This window comes from Capsella rubella, unplaced genomic scaffold (assembly GCF_000375325.1).
Source record: "Capsella rubella cultivar Monte Gargano unplaced genomic scaffold, Caprub1_0 scaffold_6, whole genome shotgun sequence".
Taxonomy (NCBI): domain Eukaryota; kingdom Viridiplantae; phylum Streptophyta; class Magnoliopsida; order Brassicales; family Brassicaceae; genus Capsella; species Capsella rubella.
In genome coordinates, this window is record NW_006238918.1 from 3629298 (window position 1) to 3646842 (window position 17545).

The window sequence follows — 17545 nt, forward strand, 5'->3', positions numbered from 1 at the left end:
GCAGTCTGGCTTTGGTAATAACTTTTCTTTTATTTTATTTTTAATTTGTCGTGAGTGGTTACGATTTCTTTCTTCAATTTTCGTAAACTTCTAGGGAAGGAGAGGGGAGATAGGGAAGTGGGAAAGGGGGAAACCCTAGATTCGATCTCCATTCGATTTGGTTCGTTCTCGAATCGAAGCGATGGTGTTCTACTTCAAAGCCCGACCTGATGCTGGCGACTACACCATCTTCATGGGGCTTGATAAGTTCGAGAACGAGGAGCTCATCAAGTACGGCTTCCCCGAAGACGTCTGGTAAGCCGTCTTTTGCCAGAAGATTCTCCATTTTTCCCGATCATTTATTGTATTTTTTTATTCATTTCTCTGAAGTTTTTTTTGCTCGGATCGGTTTTAGTTTCGGATGGCTGAATTGTTTATTTAGTTGGGTTTTAATCGAATTTTGAGTTTGTTCTCTTTGTTGATGGTCAGATGTTTTGTTATGTCATGATCTATTTGTTTATTGACTTGTGGTGAATTCATGAGCTTGTAAAGGGAAGGAAATGCTGGTCAACCTTTGCTCGAGTTTTGTTTCTGATGATTTCACTTAGAGTTTGATATGTTGTGCTGAGCCTTGCGATGAGTTTTTGTTCCTATCTAATATAAATTTTATCTAAATTTTAGTTTCCCTTATTCATAAAATTTCTTAAGATCATTTGGAAGAAAGAGATATGTAGTTACGGTTTCTGAAATGTTTGTTGAAGAATTGACGGAGAATTATGATATGAGCTTAGTTGCGTTTTCGTGGGTATAACCTTGTCGGAGATAGATCTTTTTTGTCCCTATGTATATTGAATAATGAAAAGGAGGATTAAAATATTCTTCATTGCTGGGACTTTGTGTTCTGGACAAATAGTGAATATAACTGTGGTATGTTTGGTACTGTATGCAGTTGTTTTATCAATTTTTCTCTGGAAATACCTTGAGATCTTGGTAACTCCAGAGAGCTAACCACAATGGTTTATTGATTAGTCCATGTTTGAGTAATACCTATGGATATGCTGAAAGCTGTGAATTCACCCCTATTTGTATATTGTCCTCTCATGCTGTGAAAGCTGTTATTTAAACAAACTAAATGAGTTTCATAGCTTTGCTATTGCTCATATGCTGCTACAGCACATTTCTTTTGCAGTTCAGTAATTTAATTCATTACTGAGGGGTAACTTATAAATACACCATGTCTGTATTCTATTCATGCTTCTTCTGCTAATGTCAAATTTTTATGTGTTGGACATGCATAGGCTGTTTTTACCTTCTAATTTGAAAATTCCCTTGTTCCATACAAACTCTAGCAGCTTCATCTGGTCATTTTTTTTTTTTGTTCAGTATGTTAATTCACGACCAATCTGCTAAAAGTAATTTACATTTGATGCAGGTTTCATGTGGATAAAATGTCGTCAGCTCATGTTTACTTGAGGCTTCATAGGGGCCAAAGTTTTGATGACATTAGTGAAGGTGTGCTGGAGGACTGTGCTCAGCTTGTGAAAGCTAACTCCATTCAAGGTAAAAATCTGAATCCCTTTTTCTCCTTGTCCCGAACTTAACATTTGCATAACCATTAGTCTTAGAGTATCAGTTTGTTTTTTAGAAGGAGGGCACATATAGGGTATTTTTCTGTTTTCTTATCGACTGGTGTCTGGGATTATGTGCCAGGCAACAAGGTGAACAACGTTGATGTTGTGTACACTCCGTGGTCCAACTTGAAGAAAACTGCCTCGATGGATGTTGGTCAAGTTGGTTTCCACAATTCAAAGATGGTAAGCTTCGTCATCTCACAATAAATTTTGGTTTCTGCATAAAGTATGGTTGCAAAGCAATGGTGATACATTGGTACCTACCTAACTGATATTTGTTACTTAAAGGTCCGGACGATCAGAGTGGAGAAGCGAGTCAACGAAATAGTTAACAGATTGAACAAAACAAAAGTTGAAAGAACACCTGATCTGAGAGGTTAGTGTTTGGTTTGGGGCTCTTCCTTAAATTCCAATAGATAGAAAATCATACATACATACAATTCTTGCATATTAAGTGTCAGTTAAGTGACTAAACTTCCAGATAATATAACTTTAGGATCTACTAAATTAACATTGCTGTTGATAACTGTTTTGATGAAGCCGAGAGAGAAGCAGTGAATGCTGCAGAAAGAGCAGAGAGGAAACAACATCTGAGGGAGAAGGTCAGTTTCTGGGTTTTTGTCCTTATCAGCTGAAGAAGTCTTTGATTAGGGGTTTGACAGAAATCTTGGATGTTTCTTAATTTTGCAGAAGAAACGTGAAGAGATTGATAGGCTTGAGAAGGAGAGGCAAGCAGAGATGAGGAGTTACAAGGGGCTAATGGTGACTGATAAAATGACATCCAACAAAGACATTGCTTCAAGCAACAAATCGCTTCAAGAACTGGAAGATGATTTCATGTAAAAGCTCTGAAGAAATGAGAAAAAAACAAACCAAGTCGGTAACATTCAGCCAGAGGTGATCTGGTACTGTCCTTCAAAGAAGGCTTATGATGTTCATACTAGCCTTAATTATGATGATGATGGTTGTCCGGTTTTATGTTTTTCTTTCAAAAAGTCTTGAAGACCTAAAACCCTAATCTGGTACTTGGACTACTTGGTCCATTGAAATGTTTCAAAAGATTGGATCTGATCTGTGAGAAAAAAAGAGCATTATATATTCTATAACACAGGTTAGCCAGTGACCTGGTGGCAGTCATTGTTGTGGTGTTTCTCGAAAATCATATTGTTATCGTGAATCCGAATCATGTCCGAAAATCAGAGTGTCTTGGGTTGGGTTTTGAATTCACTCTATTGACCATAGTTGTGGCTGTTAGAGCTCGCGGGTGGAATCTAAACCGTCATGTCTCGTGACTGATACAGGCTTAATATAGAGTAGTAAGTTATCTTTGAGCGAGCTAGTTGATATATGATGTTGATCCCACCCTAAAAGTCCCATGATTTGAAATCATTCCGGTGGCCCTCTCTAGAGGTGGTGGATTTGAAATTGAATCAGTCAAATAATCCAACAATTCGTGTACTTGGAAATCTAAGTGTATTAAATAAACCTGGGTACAAATTTGAAAAAAAAAAGGGAAAAAAGGGTAAGAAACAAAATAATTGTATGTCCGTTAAGCTCACTCTAAAAAAGATAGGGAGACACGTGACAAAACATATTTAAAATGGACGGCTGAGATTAAGAATGAGAGCCGCTCATTAAGAAGAAGAAAACGTTTATTTGACTTATATATATTTTGTAAAATAGTAGTATAGGGTTTATTGACGAAATTCGAAATTCCGCCATTCTTGTTTTGAAAATAGCTCTGCCGACCGTTTTAGATTTCTTCTTTATCTTCCCTTCTTAACTTTTCAATCACTCTCTCTTCCTCTCAACATTTATCTCAGATCGGAGATTTCTAGTTTTCGATTTGAGTTTAATTTGGGGCATTTTAAAATTTTCTTCCGCATCGTCGTCTCTCTTCGATTTCTGATTCCTTCCATTTTCGAAGCTCACATCGGTTAGTGCTCTCTGACTTCATAGTTAGAGATCTTGAAGTATGTCTGATTGGTCTTTGAATCTAGGTTGATTTGGGGTATGATGTGATTTTGAATCTATTGTCTGATTGATCTAAAAAAAAACAATTTCTCATTTTAAAGTGATTTACGAAATAAAGTTTACAGTAGATGCGTTTGGATCTAAGACCAAATACGAGGTTTGAAGCAAACTCCATCTTGTTATCTGTAATCATTTTCAAGCTTCGACTATGTTTTGTCCGTATAGCGACGGACCGTGCTGATGCCTTTGTTTTCCTTTCTTCTTCACATTTTTCATCTTAGGGAAGATTGTGGGATGGTGCAAAGGAGACAACCAATAGCTTTTGCTAGATGAGTGAACATTGCAGAGAAGAGAGGCAACGTATGGGAATTGGAGTAACCATTTTTGCTTATTCATTGAAAAGCTATGGAAAGTGAGTCTACAACTATCTCAACCCCTCAGGAAGGGATCCCAAAATCGCGTCACGGGTATGCTTCTTTTTCATATCTTCAGCTTCCCGCAATAGACTTGGAATCAAACGTGCTCATGTCCTCTACTTATCACATCTATTTCTGTGTGGATTTTTACAGGAGGACTAGTGGCCCTGCAAGACGTTCAACTCGAGGTCAATGGACAGCAGAGGAGGTGATTTATTTTATGTTTCCATCAGCTTTTTTTACAATTAGTCTGCTTTCACGTTGCTTGAGTTATGCAACAAAGTGATCCCTGTGTTTTTTCATACTGCATGAGAGGATACAAAATATGCATTTCTTTACACTCTTTGACCAACTTATTTGCTAAACTTTTTTACTCGAACATATTTTCAGGATGAGGTATTGAGAAAAGCTGTCCATAGTTTCAAAGGGAAAAACTGGAAGAAGATAGGTAAACTGTCTAGACTTGTTTTCCTTTTTGTGTTAATTTACTGAACTGAACTGTAATCTTTCTTCTCTATTTGAATGTCACCACTTTGTCTGATTTACTTTTCTTAACTTCCAGCTGAATATTTCAAGGATCGAACTGATGTCCAGTGCCTCCACAGGTGGCAGAAGGTTCTTAACCCTGAACTTGTTAAAGGGCCATGGACGAAGGAGGTGACAGTTTATTTCTTCATTACTTTACATATGCGTATCTCGCAATAAACTTGACCCTGTTTGCTTTACTCCTATTATCTCTTGTGACTGCTTATTGCTCTCGTTTGATGTGTGTGTAGGAAGATGAAATGATCGTTCAGTTAATAAAAAAATATGGGCCGAAGAAATGGTCCACTATTGCTCGGTATTTACCTGGCCGTATTGGAAAGCAATGTAGAGAGAGGTATGTTTATTGACAGTTATATCTCTAGGAACAATAGTGAACTGTATATTCATAAATCTTGTAATTGGTATAGGTGGCACAATCACCTCAATCCAGCCATAAACAAGGAAGCTTGGACTCAAGAAGAAGAGCTGGTTCTGATTCGTGCTCATCAAATCTATGGTAATAGATGGGCAGAGTTAACAAAGTTCTTGCCTGGAAGGTACTTATATACTGTCATTTGAAACTCATTGTACATTTTTATTCAATCTTAAGGTATTCTTCTATTTGTTCTAGCAATATAGTTTTTTGCTATGTTATATCAACAGGTCGGATAATGGAATTAAAAATCACTGGCACAGTTCAGTTAAGAAGAAACTTGATTCCTACATGTCGTCTGGCCTTTTGGATCAGTACCAAGCCATACCTCTAGCTCCTTATGAGAGAAGTTCCACATTAGAATCAGCTTTTATGCAGAGTAATATAGATGGAAATGGCTGCCTAAGTGGACAGGCAGAGAAAGAAATAGACAGCCGTCAAAGTTCAAGCATGATTGGCTGCTCACTATCTGCAGGAGATTTTCCAAATGGACCTATAAACATGGAGCATCATTTCTACCCCTGTGGAAACTCTCAAGAGACTGAGCAAGCTGTATATCACCCAGAGCAGTATTTCTATCCAGAATTGGAAGATATATCAGTCTCCATCTCAGAAGTCTCTTATGACATGGAGGACTGTTCACAGTTTCCGGATCATAATGTTTCGACTTCTCCAAGCCAGGATTACCATTTTGATTTCCAGGAACTATCTGAAATTTCACTGGAGATGAGACAAAATATGTCAGAGGTACCAATGCCATACACGCAGGAGAGCAAGGAACCAACTCTGGGAGCTACCAACTCCACATCATATATTGATGTGGCTACTTACACAAGCTCAGCAAATGTTTTGACACCTGAAACGGAATGCTGCAGGGTACTTTTCCCTGATCAAGAGAGTGAAGGGCAAAGTGTTTCTAGATCCTTGACCCAAGAACCAAACGAGGTTGACCAGTCAGACTCCCGAGATCCTAGTTTGTGTACATCCGCTTCAGACAGCCAGATATCTGAAGCTACAAAATCTCCTATGCAAAGCTCTTCTTCAAGGTCTATTGCAACAGCTGCCTCAGGCAAAGAAACGCTTCGTCCAGCTCCCTTAATCATATCACCCGACAAGTATGCAAAGAAACCATCTAGATTGATTTGTCATCCTTTTGAGGCAGAACCAAAGTGCACAACAAATGGAAATGGTAGCTTCATATGCATCAATGATCCATCAAGCTCCACGTGTGTTGATGGAGGAACCAGTAACCCCGGCGAAGAAGATCAATCATATCATGTGAATGATTCCAAAAAGTTGGTTGCAGTGAGTGATTTTGCTTCTCTGTCAGAAGATAGGCCACACTCTCTTCCTAGGCATGAAGAAAACACGACAAGCGAGCAAGATCATGAGGATATGGGAGCATCATCAAGTCTCGGTTTTCCAAGCTTGGACCTACCTGTTTTCAGCTGTGATCTTCTACAATCTAAAAACGATCCTCTACACGATTATAGTCCTCTCGGCATACGCAAGCTACTGATGTCCACCATGACGTGCATGAGTCCCCTTCGGTTGTGGGAATCTCCCACTGGAAAAAAGACGTTAGTTGGTACAAAGTCAATCCTGAGGAAACGGACCCGTGATTTACTGACACCGCTATCTGAGAAAAGAAGTGATAAAAAACTTGAAACTGATATAGCAGCCAGTCTCGCAAAAGATTTTTCACGTCTAGATGTGATGTTTGATGAGAGTGAGAATCGAGAATCTATCTCTGGAAATATCACTGGTGTCATTCTTGGAGATAGAGAAAGTGGTGGAGAAGGTGAAGAGAATTGGAAGCCTTCTTCACTCTTTAGTCACAGAATGCTAGAAGAAACTATGCATATTAGGAAATCGTTTGAGAAAACTTGCATTGAGGCAAATGTCAGGGAAAAAGATGGTTCTGAAGCTAATGTCGAAAATGTAAGTCTGTTCTTTCCCTTAAGCATTTATATATCTGTTGAGCTAATTAATTACATAAACTCAGTTCCATCTGAGTTCTACCCAACAATGTCATTTTACTACCCGATTTCTATGTGAAGCTGATAAAAATTCATTTCGTGGTAACAACAATATAACTAAACTGGGGGACATTTTCTTGAACTAAGTTCTTCATCCTAGTTTATTAAACCGACCTGTGTGAACATTCTTGTGGTCAAACTATCAAAAACTTTAGTTGAAATACTGCCTAACTATTTTTGATGTATATATACATATGATTGATCATCGTTTCTTTATACATCACAGGATTCATCATTTTTTTCTGTGCTTTTACTTTATTGATGAATCAACTCTTGTGCAGGCTGAAAGTATCTCTGGTGTTCTTTCTGAGCACAATACCTGCAAGTCAGTTCTGACATCTCCTGGCCAATCAGTTACCAAAGCAGAGAAAGCACATGTTTTAACACCAAGAAATCAATTCCAGAAAACTTTCATGGCTACTTCTAACAAAGAACAGCATTCCTCTTCAAGTCTTTGTTTGGTCATCAATTCGCCTTCTCGAGCGAGAAACGCAGAGGGTCATCTTGTTGACAACGAGACAAGCAATGAGAATTTTAGCATGTACATCTATGCCAACCTTACAAATATATTTATTTTCCTCTATATGCTTTCAGTTATTGCTATAATAATTTTGTTTCTCCCTCGTTTTTTGGTCCATTTTACAGATTCTGTGGAACTCCATTCAGGAGAGGTCTTGAATCTCCCTCAGCCTGGAAATCTCCATTTTACGTAAACTCTCTCTTGCCCAGCCCAAGGTTTGACACAGAAATAACTATCGAGGTATTTTCATATGCCTTAAGATCCTTCTACTATATGTACAACCTCTTACTTCTACTTAAGACCCTGGTGCCTAACGTTAAATTCTCTTAGGCCTAATATATATAGACCTATTATTCATAGGCAATTTTTGTGCTTATTTTTCAGGATATGGGCTACATTTTCAGTCCTGGGGAGAGAAGCTACGAGAGCTTAGGAGTGATGACACAGTTAAATGAACATGCAAGTGCATTTGCAGCATTTACAGATGCAATGGAAGTTTCAATTTCACCAACTAATGATAATGCGGAGCAGAAGAAGGAATTGAACAAAGAGAACAATGATCCTCTACTGGTATATACATAGTCCACCAATTACCAATCATTCATTCTCTAAGTAGACTATTTCGAAATTATGATTTTTGGTTTTGAACATTTCTGAATCTATAGGCGGAGCGTCGAGTGCTAGACTTCAACGATTGCGAGTCTCCCATCAAAGCAACAGAAGAAGTCTCATCATACCTCTTGAAGGGATGTAGGTAAAATGCCAAAAAGCTCATACATAATATGCAAATGCACATACATGAACATGTATAAATATGTATGTGCATCTCTTATGAATTATCCATTGCTGGATCAATTTCTTTTCTATTTCTTTTAAATGGATCAACTCGGGTGAATTTATGTAGATTTATGTGATCAATATATATACATATTTCTTATTGAGTACGTGCATATACTTGGGGAGAAGAACCTATACAGTGCACATGTGGGAGTACATAGACCAACTGCAGTGACATTATTCTTGTTCTGTGTTCCATAAGCTAGAACCTTAACTGATTGATGTCCTTATGATATTTCGGGACTGATTGGTAATCTAAAAAGATGGATCCAGGGGTAAGTAACAGTAGCAGAAACACAAAAGCTTCTTGCGTACTTTATTAATACTGGGATGAAATAATAATAATAATAGTAACGACATTTATATTGTCACTGCCGGAAATACTATAACAGAAAAGAAAACCATATTCTTTATTATGACGATTTAAGCCAACTCGTATCGATGGTGTTCGGTTTCTCAGACGGTTTTGGTCGCAACAGCATGGATAGCATCTGCAAGGTGCGGTACAGTCTTCGAACTCAGACCAGCCATGCTTATCCTCCTTTTATTCATTTAAACAATCACAACAAGTTAAAGACAATTTCAAGAAACTTAACAGATAACAGACGACGAAAAGAGGCTTACCCGTCGGATGTCATGTAGATGTGGTACTCTTTAGTCATGTAGGAGACTTGAGCTGGGTTTAACCCTGTGAATGTAAACATACCTATCTGCTTTATTATGTGACTCCAGTCTCCAGGCGTACCTGTCACATGATTTTGAGTTTCCGTTTCATTAGTTATGTCCATTTATAGTCCTGATGATCTATACAAAACAATAAGACCTTACTTACCTCTAGTACGTAATGCCTCAAAAAGCTGTTTTCTCATGCTGATGATACGATCAGCCATGGCCTTCAGCTCCAGAGTCCATTCGTTGAACAAATTCCTATCTCGGAGAATTACAGCAACGATTGATGCACCATGAATCGGAGGACTTGAGTACATTGGCCTTATCACTAGTTTCAGTTGGCTTTCAACTCTCCCTGCAACATCTGATGATTTGCATACCTACAACAACTTCATGTCAGAATTCGATAAATAACTTCCTACGAGTTTCTTAGAAAGACTTCTTGCAATGCAGCAGGTTATATGAATCTTACAATGCTGAGAGCTCCAACTCTTTCCCCATATAGTCCCATGTTCTTCGCATAACTTTGAGCAACGAGGCATTCTCCGCCATCAGCAACAAACATCCTAATCGGTTTTGCATCTGTATCCAGACTTCCACTCGCAAAGCCCTGTAATGCGAAATGAGATAAAAACATATGGAAGGTAAGTATTAACAATTCTTGAGAGCAGAGGTGGTTTAACCATCAGCTGATCTTATACACGAAGGTAGTTTATTCATCAGTGTACCTGATAAGCACTATCAAAGAATGGCATCAATCCCTTTGATCGCATCAACTGCCTGATTTGCTCCCATTGTTGAATGGTTGGATCAACTCCAGTTGGGTTATGGGCACAGGCATGGAGAAGCACTATAGAACCAGGTGGGGCGGCACCAAGGTCTTCTAATAAACCTGTGAACAAAAGGAAAAAACGTCTTCTAAGAAAGAAAATTCTATAAGCTTATCAACAATATTATGCATAGAAATCGGTAGTAGTGCACCGTAGTCTCACCTTGAAAGTTCAACCCACGTGTCGATGGATCGTAGTAGCGGTAAGTTTTCACTGTCAAACCGGCCAGGGTGAAAATTTTGGGATGATTTCCCCATGTTGGCTGAGTAATATAAATTGTTTTCTGGGATGCAAAGAGAGAAACTCCAAGTTAACATGAAAAGTTCTCTATGATGAAGAAATTAAAACAAACAAGAACTAAGACAAAAGCATCCATGTACCTGATGATAATGCTTGGCCAAAAACTCCCCTCCAACTCTCAGGGAACCAGTACCAGACAAACACTCAACGGTTGTAACCCGATTCTCCCGAATAGCAGGACTAAGTAACATACATGAAAACACCAAAAATCATAAAAGAATGGTCTGAAAGAAAAAAAAAACTGATGAAAAGAAAAGAATAAACATTACCTGTCAGCGCCTAATATGAGCTTAGCGCTTAACTTGTTAAACTCAACCAATCCAACAATGGGAAGATACTCCTTGATTCTTGTTCTAAAGATAACACACAAAACAAGACTCAGCTTTCCTCACAACATCAAGCATATAAAGGGTAGCAGAACCAAAAGTCAACCCACAAAAAAAGCTGAACCTGTCATTGATAAGCTGCTGCTCAGCTTTCCTCACAACATTAAGAACCAAAGGTTTTCCCTCCTGCAACAGAAAACACCATTAAAGAACCATAAAACAGCATGAGAGTTATAACAGAGATGGCTTCAGAGGATCATTAATTACCTCAGTACGGTAAGCACCAACTCCCAAATTCAGCTTAACTGGGCTGGGATCTTTGTTATACGCAACTGTCACCTATTTATCATATTCAAAAACAATGAAATGATGAAAGATTCAATCCATTCTACTAATCAAGCGAACCAAATCAGAAACATAAACATCAAATCCTCTCCCACATTTTTGCGAGATGGTGAATTCGCAATAACCAATAACCGATCCAATGCGTAGGACATACATATCCACAAGCTTCGTGGAACATGTTCTAAAATCTATATAAAAAAACAAAACATAATCGAAGAATTAGAAGAAGAAGAAGGTACCCCAAGAATAGGATCCTCGGGAGCTTGAACAAGATGAGCGAAAACAGAACCGCCGGTGGCTCCCGATGTCGGCGAGGCATAAACGGAGCTCAGGTTATCGGAATCCGAACCGGCAGTGAGATGACGGAGCAGAGCACCGATCCTACGATCGCTTGGTGAAGAAGAAGAAGAAGAAGAAGAGAACTCGGTAGTCATATTTTGTTTTGCTTTGTGTTGCTTCTTGCTTTGCTTGTTGTGTAAGAACGAATGATGAAATGAATCGATTTGGACATTTTTACTTAAAATTGTATATTTTTCGCTATCCGAAGATGCCACGTAAGCTTGGCATAAAGTTGCGTGCCTTGAACTTGTTGAACCCCAAGGCCAACCCCATCATCTAAGATAAATAAATTTCTAAGATTATCCATCAAAAAGCCTCAATACCCGGGATATTATTTTAATTTAATACTCCCAAAATAGGGTTTAATTTCGCATTATAACTAAGAAAATGATCAAATCTAGAAAGGAAAAAAAATTGTGTTGTTACAGAGGAAATTAATTTAATTGTTTGGAGATAGTGGTACTATTTTCAATATACTGTACTATAAGAAGAAAAATGCTAATTTGAATTTAGCAATGTAAAATAATACAATATAGATAACAGAACCACATATTAAAATGAATCAATAGTTATATTTGATTGCATCTAGATTTGTTTTTCATTTTAAGTATAACGTAAGTGAATAGACGATGTACACTTTTAAAAACTCTTTCTCTTGTTTAACACATATGCTCATCTTAACCAATAAAAAATAAAAAGCTACCTTGTGTATATCGACTTATAGTGTCTACTTCGAAGGAGCAGCTCTATGTGGGGAGAAGCTCATATTCCATATATATGCATGATACTGGATCTTATAAGCCATAAAAATTTATTGTTTATTAGTACCTTTAAATAGTACAGTCATAATTATATATAATACAAAAGTATTCATAATTTTGTACAATCAAGAGATTTTCCTGGCAACAAAACTTTTATAGAAGTTCTCTTTGTTTAGTTTTGGTATTATATCTTATTTTGGTAGAACCGTACCAACATATATGAAAATTAAATTTGAATTCACTCGAATGTGTTTGTACCAAATGCATGTTTGATTTTGTGGCATTTGAATATTTGGGTTTTTTAATTTTTTAATTAAAGATGTTTTAAGAAAAGATTGAAAAAAAATTTGACACTGAAAGAGAAACTATATGTTTCAATATCGTTTTTATTGAAGTGAAAATATGAAATAATAAAACGTAAAAACCATCACCTATATGTCGAATGAATAATAATTATACTCCGTTCCATAAAAAGTCTAGAAAAAGTCTTATAAAATAGAACAAATACAAAAAGCTTAAAAATTTTATAATTTGGAACAGAGGGAGTATTTGTGTTGTATCTAAGAGTATTTGGAGTATTTGTGCTGTATTTAGATTTATCTATCTAATTATTTACAATGCAACTCAATGACGTTGTGGTTTTAAACTTCCTCATATTATACTAGTTTTCGAGCAAAGAGATTGTATATATATATATATATATATATATGGATGGTTAGATTTGAAATATAGATTTGTGTTCATAAGAGAAAGAAACCATAAATGCTGAAAATGATACCAGAAAACTTAATTGCTTACACGACAAATGAGAGTGTTGGAATTTTCTGATGTAATAATATTTGGAAACGGTACATATCATGTTGTCTCTCGTCTTTGAGCTCTAAAAGCCTCCTTCGATATTATTTCACTCAATTCGAGTTATAGATACGACTTACGAGGTAGTTTAAACAAGTAACAATTATTAGTAAAACAAGTACGACTTGTTTTTTTATCTGGATTTTTTCTATACATTTTTTTTTTCTTTTTGAGGTTTCCAAAATTTAAGATTTATTTAGCTAGTCATCACTGATCAGCCATTATAGGTTACAAAACTGGATCTTAAGAAATGACAGCAAAGATATATACTGTCTGAAAATAAAGTTATGCTAAAAAGTGTGTCATCTATATAGTTCAGAACTATACGTACTATGCTGAATTGGAATCCAAATTAATTAAAAAACATTATTACAAATCATGTAAATATTACAAATTCCAGTTATGATTAGCACAGTAGTTGTGTATGCATGGTAAAACTGTTAAAATCTGGATGTATGAATAAAATAACAAGTGATTATGCAACTAATAAAAAATATAATAAAGTAAATCGTAGCTACATTATCAAATCTCCATATGGTTCCTATTGTAAAATCTCAGTAAAAAATACTACTACGTTTTTTTCTTACAACTAACTGTAATAATAGGTCATTTAAAAGACTAAAAAACGAAAATTACTTCTTCTTTATTTACTGTAAAATACTCCATATATATTATGTTTTAAATCCGACTCGGTCAATTGAACGTAATTGACTAATAGTAATAGTTATATCAAAGTGATGTGTTGTTGTTCACTTGTTGTGTGTTTTCTTTTATATACAGAAACAAAGATGCGCTGGATCGTGTGGCTCAGACGAAATGCTTTTTTGGGGTTCAACCCAGATTTAAGGTAAATAGCTTTTAAAATAAAAATAGGGTATTCACCACCACCTAGGGATACTGAATAAAACTGTCATTTTTTTCTAGATTTTATCAGATATTATTGCCTCTGTGTAATGTGTATATGTCGAACAAATTATAGACCAAATTTGTGATTTTATTTAAATGGATATATTAACAAAAAAAAAATATATTACCAAATATTTTTATTTATTAGTGACAGCATTTGCCAGCGGGTCCGTACTCCGGACTAAGCAGAGTATTATTACTATATAAGAGCAGGATTAACGGTGGTATCTTAGGTGATTTTTAAGTTTTTTATAATTAAAATTAAATGTTTAATCATCATTTAGCATAACATACGTTGCTTGTTTAAGATACGTAAACTGTGATAAGAGACGGACATGTGGCAGCTTTTTATTGGTGGAAGAAGAAAAAGAAAGGAAAAAAAAAACTCTTCTCGCGTTCTGTCTTCTCCTCATTTCACTCTCGTGAAAACAAAGTTTTTTTTCCTTTTGGCGATGAAGATGGCGATTCGGCTCATCTCCGATCTTCCGCCGTAGATGTCGTCCGGCCGACCAATCTGAGAGATATCACGACCTCCAGCGTTGCGGGAGTTCCACGGGAGGAGGAGATGCTGAAATCAACAAGTGGTGTGAGAAAAAGGCGGCGAGGAGTACCGGAAATTGTTGGCTCCGATTTGTTCCAATCCTTCTCAAATCGGTAAGTTATGGTATGAATCTCTCTCTCTGGATGTTCGAAATGTTGTTTGAATGTTGGGAATTTAGGGTTCATCGGTTTGGGAAATTAGGATTTTATTTTGTTGATGTAAAATTGGGGTTAATTGTGTTTCTCTTTATACTTAGGCATGATTTGTTAAGGGTCTACACCAATGGCACCGATTTAATCTGATTATTTGTGTAGATAGTTTTATTTCGATGGTTTGTGTTGATGAGTGTTTCGATTTACACTTTGCTGTGATTTTAGGTGATGCAAGATGCTTGTAAAACATTGTTTGTGTCTGGTTTGTGTCATTTATAAGTACTATGCGAATGAGGTAAAAAATTCTTTTAGATTTATGTGTTATAATTATCTGTTTTTGATATTAGATTAGTTCAGTTCTCTTTTCATATGATCTATGGGGTCGAATGATTTTGTTAACACTTGGTTTGACTATTTGTTTATGTTATACAAACTATGCGAATGAGATTAAGAATTGTTTGAGGTTTGTGTGTTTAAATTCTGTGTATTTCATACAGCTTAGATTAGTGTCTGTGTTTGTTTGTGTTGTTGATAATTGTTTCAGTCTTTTCTAACACATTGTTCTGTGTTTTTCTGCAAGGTTAATATGGAGATACAAACACATTGTACAAAGAAGAGCGACAATAAAACACATAATACAATCCTATGGGTGTGATATCTCGTGAAAATAGTCATAATGTGAGAAGCTTGAGTTCCAAGTCTTTACTATGAGCGAGAGAAAGAGAAGAAAAAGAAGTTGTTATATATACATATATATATATATATATGTGAAATTTTAAATTTTCAATAACTATATCTTTTAATTTGTATATTATGTATTTTCAAAAATTCCAAATTTTAATTTAATTTTTAAATATTTTCTTTTTTCCTAAGAACCCCAAATTAACATACTACCAATAATCACTTTTTAAAAACCAAAAACCAAAATACAACTCTTACCTTTAACTTTTTCAAATATACTAATAAACTAATCCTAAGAGAAAATTTTAACATCTTATGGATAATGTTGCTCTAAGAAGGGTCGATAACGTATTTTCTTTCATAATAACAATCGTACATTTTTTAAACCACCAAACTTGTTGGGACTTTTTTTAAAATAGTAAAACATGCATATGCATCTATATGATCTTACATAATTTTTAAAGCTAGTATTAAGGAAAATGTGTACAGTGTTTCCCTTGCGATCGGACCACTATTTTCGTTGGACCGATTTTGGTGACATATGTTGATATGCTATTTAATAAAATGAAACTATATATATCTCTCCAAAACAAAATAATGTTTTTAATATTATCATATACTGTATAGTATATTTTAAAAACTCCAACATATATTGGTTTTTAAAAAGAAACGAAAATAACAATAAATTTTTGCGAAAATCATGATTAATTTGAGTATTGATTTCTTTTTTTTAAGTCATGTATTTTTAATTCTCTAGATCTTCATTATACATTTTTAGATTAAAAAAAAAAACAAATTATAATACAACTACTAAAAATCTCTAAATCACTTTAAAAATATGGATTCAATTGTATATAGGTAAAGTCATGCATGGGTACTAAAAAGGGGTATATTCTAGTATATTTCTCCTAGGGTTTTAGCATTTTTTGGTTTTCGTATCTAGAATGTCATATATATGTTAACATTAATTAGTATTAAAAATAAGGTATAGAGATTATTGGACATAAGAAAAAGTACAGTCTAGATTTTTAATTCAATGTTAATTTAAAGTCAGAAACAAAAACTAAAATATATGGACTATCAAAACTTTTAAACATTCTCTGATAAAGTTTCTTTAAGTATAAAACATATTGCACAACCATAGAATAGAACACGAACACAGGCGTGAATTCCCATGCTGGTGATGGATTTTTTTTTTGTGGAAATTTGGAGTAAATTGGTATCATCGTGGTTTGAGGGTTTACGTTGTCACCATAATTACGACCTAATAGTATATATCTTACACAGCTTTAGTTATATATAAAGGGCATAGACTATATGTACGTAACAAAGACACACTGCACATGCATGCATTATTATCATTTTGCAATATATCTAAAAACAAATATAATGATAAACCAAATAAAAGCTGAGACGAGATTTATGGTTCGTGAAGTTTCAAATTCCTTATACGATTGATCATCATACACAAAACGTGGCTCATGCATGACAGTAACTTCAACACAAAAGAATTTATAACCCTGCGTCAACGCATCCTCTTCTCTTCCAGCTCTTTTTTTCTTCTTTTTTTAAAGTATATTTTATTACATATTGGAAAAAAATGTTGTCAGTCCGAATCCAACATCAATAGTTTCTCTTGGTTAAGGGAAATACTATTGAGGTTCTATTATATTAGTTTCCGTTTGTTTTTATGCTTACATGCATGTTTGTGTGTTTTGCTTTTTTCCTTCATATGAAACTGCAAAAAGCCAAACACAAACGAATGCTTCTTTTAATACAAAATGCAATAGAGCCACAGTCTTCATTTTCATTTTCGAAGTTATAACCTTTTACAAAGAAAAAAATTATTAATTTAGTTAGAGGTTGGTCATGAGCAGCTTAGTGAGAGATTATGAATCCAAAACGATATGATCAGTTTTATTCATACATACAAAGAGATATTAATCAAGTGTTTGGACGACCGTCTGAAGAACAAAACAGATCGATGATAAGTGGTTCGTCTAGGAGCCAGCCAACACACCTCAACGCAAAGTCATGTATATACCAGCTGCGTGCATATATAAACGCATCACCATTCACCACCCACCATTATATTTTCTATTGATCAGCTCGAAGAATGCCTATAAGGAGATTTTAATGGCCCACAAAAAAAACAAAGAGTCATGCGTGTATATAATTAAATACGAATTTGCCAATATCTGAATAGTCTTCTTATATATGGCCCACGAGAAGCAAATCACACAGGGCAGGCAAATATTACCACTCTTTACTTTGATTTAATTAATGAGCTTTTCTAAGTCTGCTTCTTCTGTCTATTTATAGTATCTGCCTAGCTACCTGGTGTGTTCACCACCCTAATGTATAAGCTGAACTCACTTCTTTTTCATTAAGAAATTTCAGATACTCGATAAATATACTTGTTTGTTTATTTAGACTCAGTCGTCATGTGAAAACATATATAAATCATTAGTATAGATGATTTTAAA

General features: G+C 35.4%; 3 protein-coding genes and 1 long non-coding RNA gene across 6 annotated transcripts; 3 read left to right on the top strand and 1 right to left on the bottom strand.

The window, feature by feature from the left end:
• The first annotated feature begins 47 nt into the window (after nucleotides 1-47).
• Nucleotides 48-2718, top strand: LOC17882588 (coiled-coil domain-containing protein 25). Its single transcript, XM_023781557.1, has 6 exons — nucleotides 48-294; nucleotides 1412-1539; nucleotides 1690-1793; nucleotides 1899-1986; nucleotides 2151-2212; nucleotides 2301-2718. The coding sequence occupies exons 1-6, from the start codon at nucleotides 182-184 to the stop codon at nucleotides 2451-2453; spliced, it is 648 nt and encodes a 215-aa protein (XP_023637325.1). The 5' UTR covers nucleotides 48-181; the 3' UTR covers nucleotides 2454-2718.
• A 619-nt stretch (nucleotides 2719-3337) lies between these two features.
• LOC17881760 (transcription factor MYB3R-4) lies at nucleotides 3338-8420 on the top strand. 3 transcript variants are annotated; one of them, XM_006286945.2, is made up of 12 exons: nucleotides 3338-3546; nucleotides 3866-4051; nucleotides 4154-4208; nucleotides 4391-4448; nucleotides 4563-4657; nucleotides 4777-4880; nucleotides 4954-5082; nucleotides 5189-6899; nucleotides 7279-7538; nucleotides 7643-7757; nucleotides 7902-8087; nucleotides 8183-8420. In XM_006286945.2, exons 2-12 carry the CDS (start codon nucleotides 3990-3992, stop codon nucleotides 8273-8275), a joined length of 2868 nt encoding a protein of 955 aa, XP_006287007.1. In that variant the 5' UTR covers nucleotides 3338-3546; nucleotides 3866-3989; the 3' UTR covers nucleotides 8276-8420. The 3 variants fall into 3 exon arrangements, with proteins under 3 accessions (XP_006287007.1, XP_023637052.1, XP_023637051.1); XM_023781284.1 differs by having other exon boundaries at nucleotides 3871-4051; XM_023781283.1 differs by lacking the exon at nucleotides 3338-3546 and adding an exon at nucleotides 3582-3741.
• A 210-nt stretch (nucleotides 8421-8630) lies between these two features.
• On the bottom strand, nucleotides 8631-11328 carry LOC17881156 (aspartate aminotransferase 3, chloroplastic). The gene is made up of 11 exons (XM_006289680.2): nucleotides 11064-11328; nucleotides 10747-10818; nucleotides 10604-10665; nucleotides 10423-10506; nucleotides 10234-10333; nucleotides 10016-10136; nucleotides 9752-9915; nucleotides 9496-9633; nucleotides 9187-9403; nucleotides 8979-9099; nucleotides 8631-8895 (listed from the first exon to the last, which is right to left on the bottom strand). The coding sequence occupies exons 1-11, from the start codon at nucleotides 11256-11258 to the stop codon at nucleotides 8811-8813; spliced, it is 1359 nt and encodes a 452-aa protein (XP_006289742.1). The 5' UTR covers nucleotides 11259-11328; the 3' UTR covers nucleotides 8631-8810.
• Nucleotides 11329-14075: 2747 nt separating this feature from the next.
• Nucleotides 14076-15007, top strand: LOC111830127. Its single transcript, XR_002833505.1, has 2 exons — nucleotides 14076-14339; nucleotides 14959-15007. It is a non-coding gene; the product is annotated as an uncharacterized LOC111830127 (long non-coding RNA).
• The last annotated feature ends 2538 nt before the right edge of the window (nucleotides 15008-17545 follow it).

What these genes read in the sequence shown, in the direction of transcription:
- LOC17882588 (XM_023781557.1), top strand. Translation starts at nt 182, where the DNA reads ATGGTGTTCTACTTCAAAGCCCGACCTGATGCTGGCGACTACACCATC. An exon ending in GTTTCCACAATTCAAAGATG is followed by an intron (nt 1,794 to 1,898) that starts GTAAGCTTCGTC and finishes TGTTACTTAAAG; the next exon opens with GTCCGGACGATCAGAGTGGA. An exon ending in AAGAACACCTGATCTGAGAG is followed by an intron (nt 1,987 to 2,150) that starts GTTAGTGTTTGG and finishes GTTTTGATGAAG; the next exon opens with CCGAGAGAGAAGCAGTGAAT.
- LOC17881760 (XM_006286945.2), top strand. Translation starts at nt 3,990, where the DNA reads ATGGAAAGTGAGTCTACAACTATCTCAACCCCTCAGGAAGGGATCCCA. An exon ending in CTGAAGCTAATGTCGAAAAT is followed by an intron (nt 6,900 to 7,278) that starts GTAAGTCTGTTC and finishes ACTCTTGTGCAG; the next exon opens with GCTGAAAGTATCTCTGGTGT. An exon ending in AGAACAATGATCCTCTACTG is followed by an intron (nt 8,088 to 8,182) that starts GTATATACATAG and finishes CTGAATCTATAG; the next exon opens with GCGGAGCGTCGAGTGCTAGA.
- LOC17881156 (XM_006289680.2), bottom strand. Translation starts at nt 11,258, where the DNA reads ATGACTACCGAGTTCTCTTCTTCTTCTTCTTCTTCTTCACCAAGCGAT. An exon ending in CCGAGGATCCTATTCTTGGG is followed by an intron (nt 10,819 to 11,063) that starts GTACCTTCTTCT and finishes TATGATAAATAG; the next exon opens with GTGACAGTTGCGTATAACAA. An exon ending in TCTTTGATAGTGCTTATCAG is followed by an intron (nt 9,634 to 9,751) that starts GTACACTGATGA and finishes TTCGCATTACAG; the next exon opens with GGCTTTGCGAGTGGAAGTCT.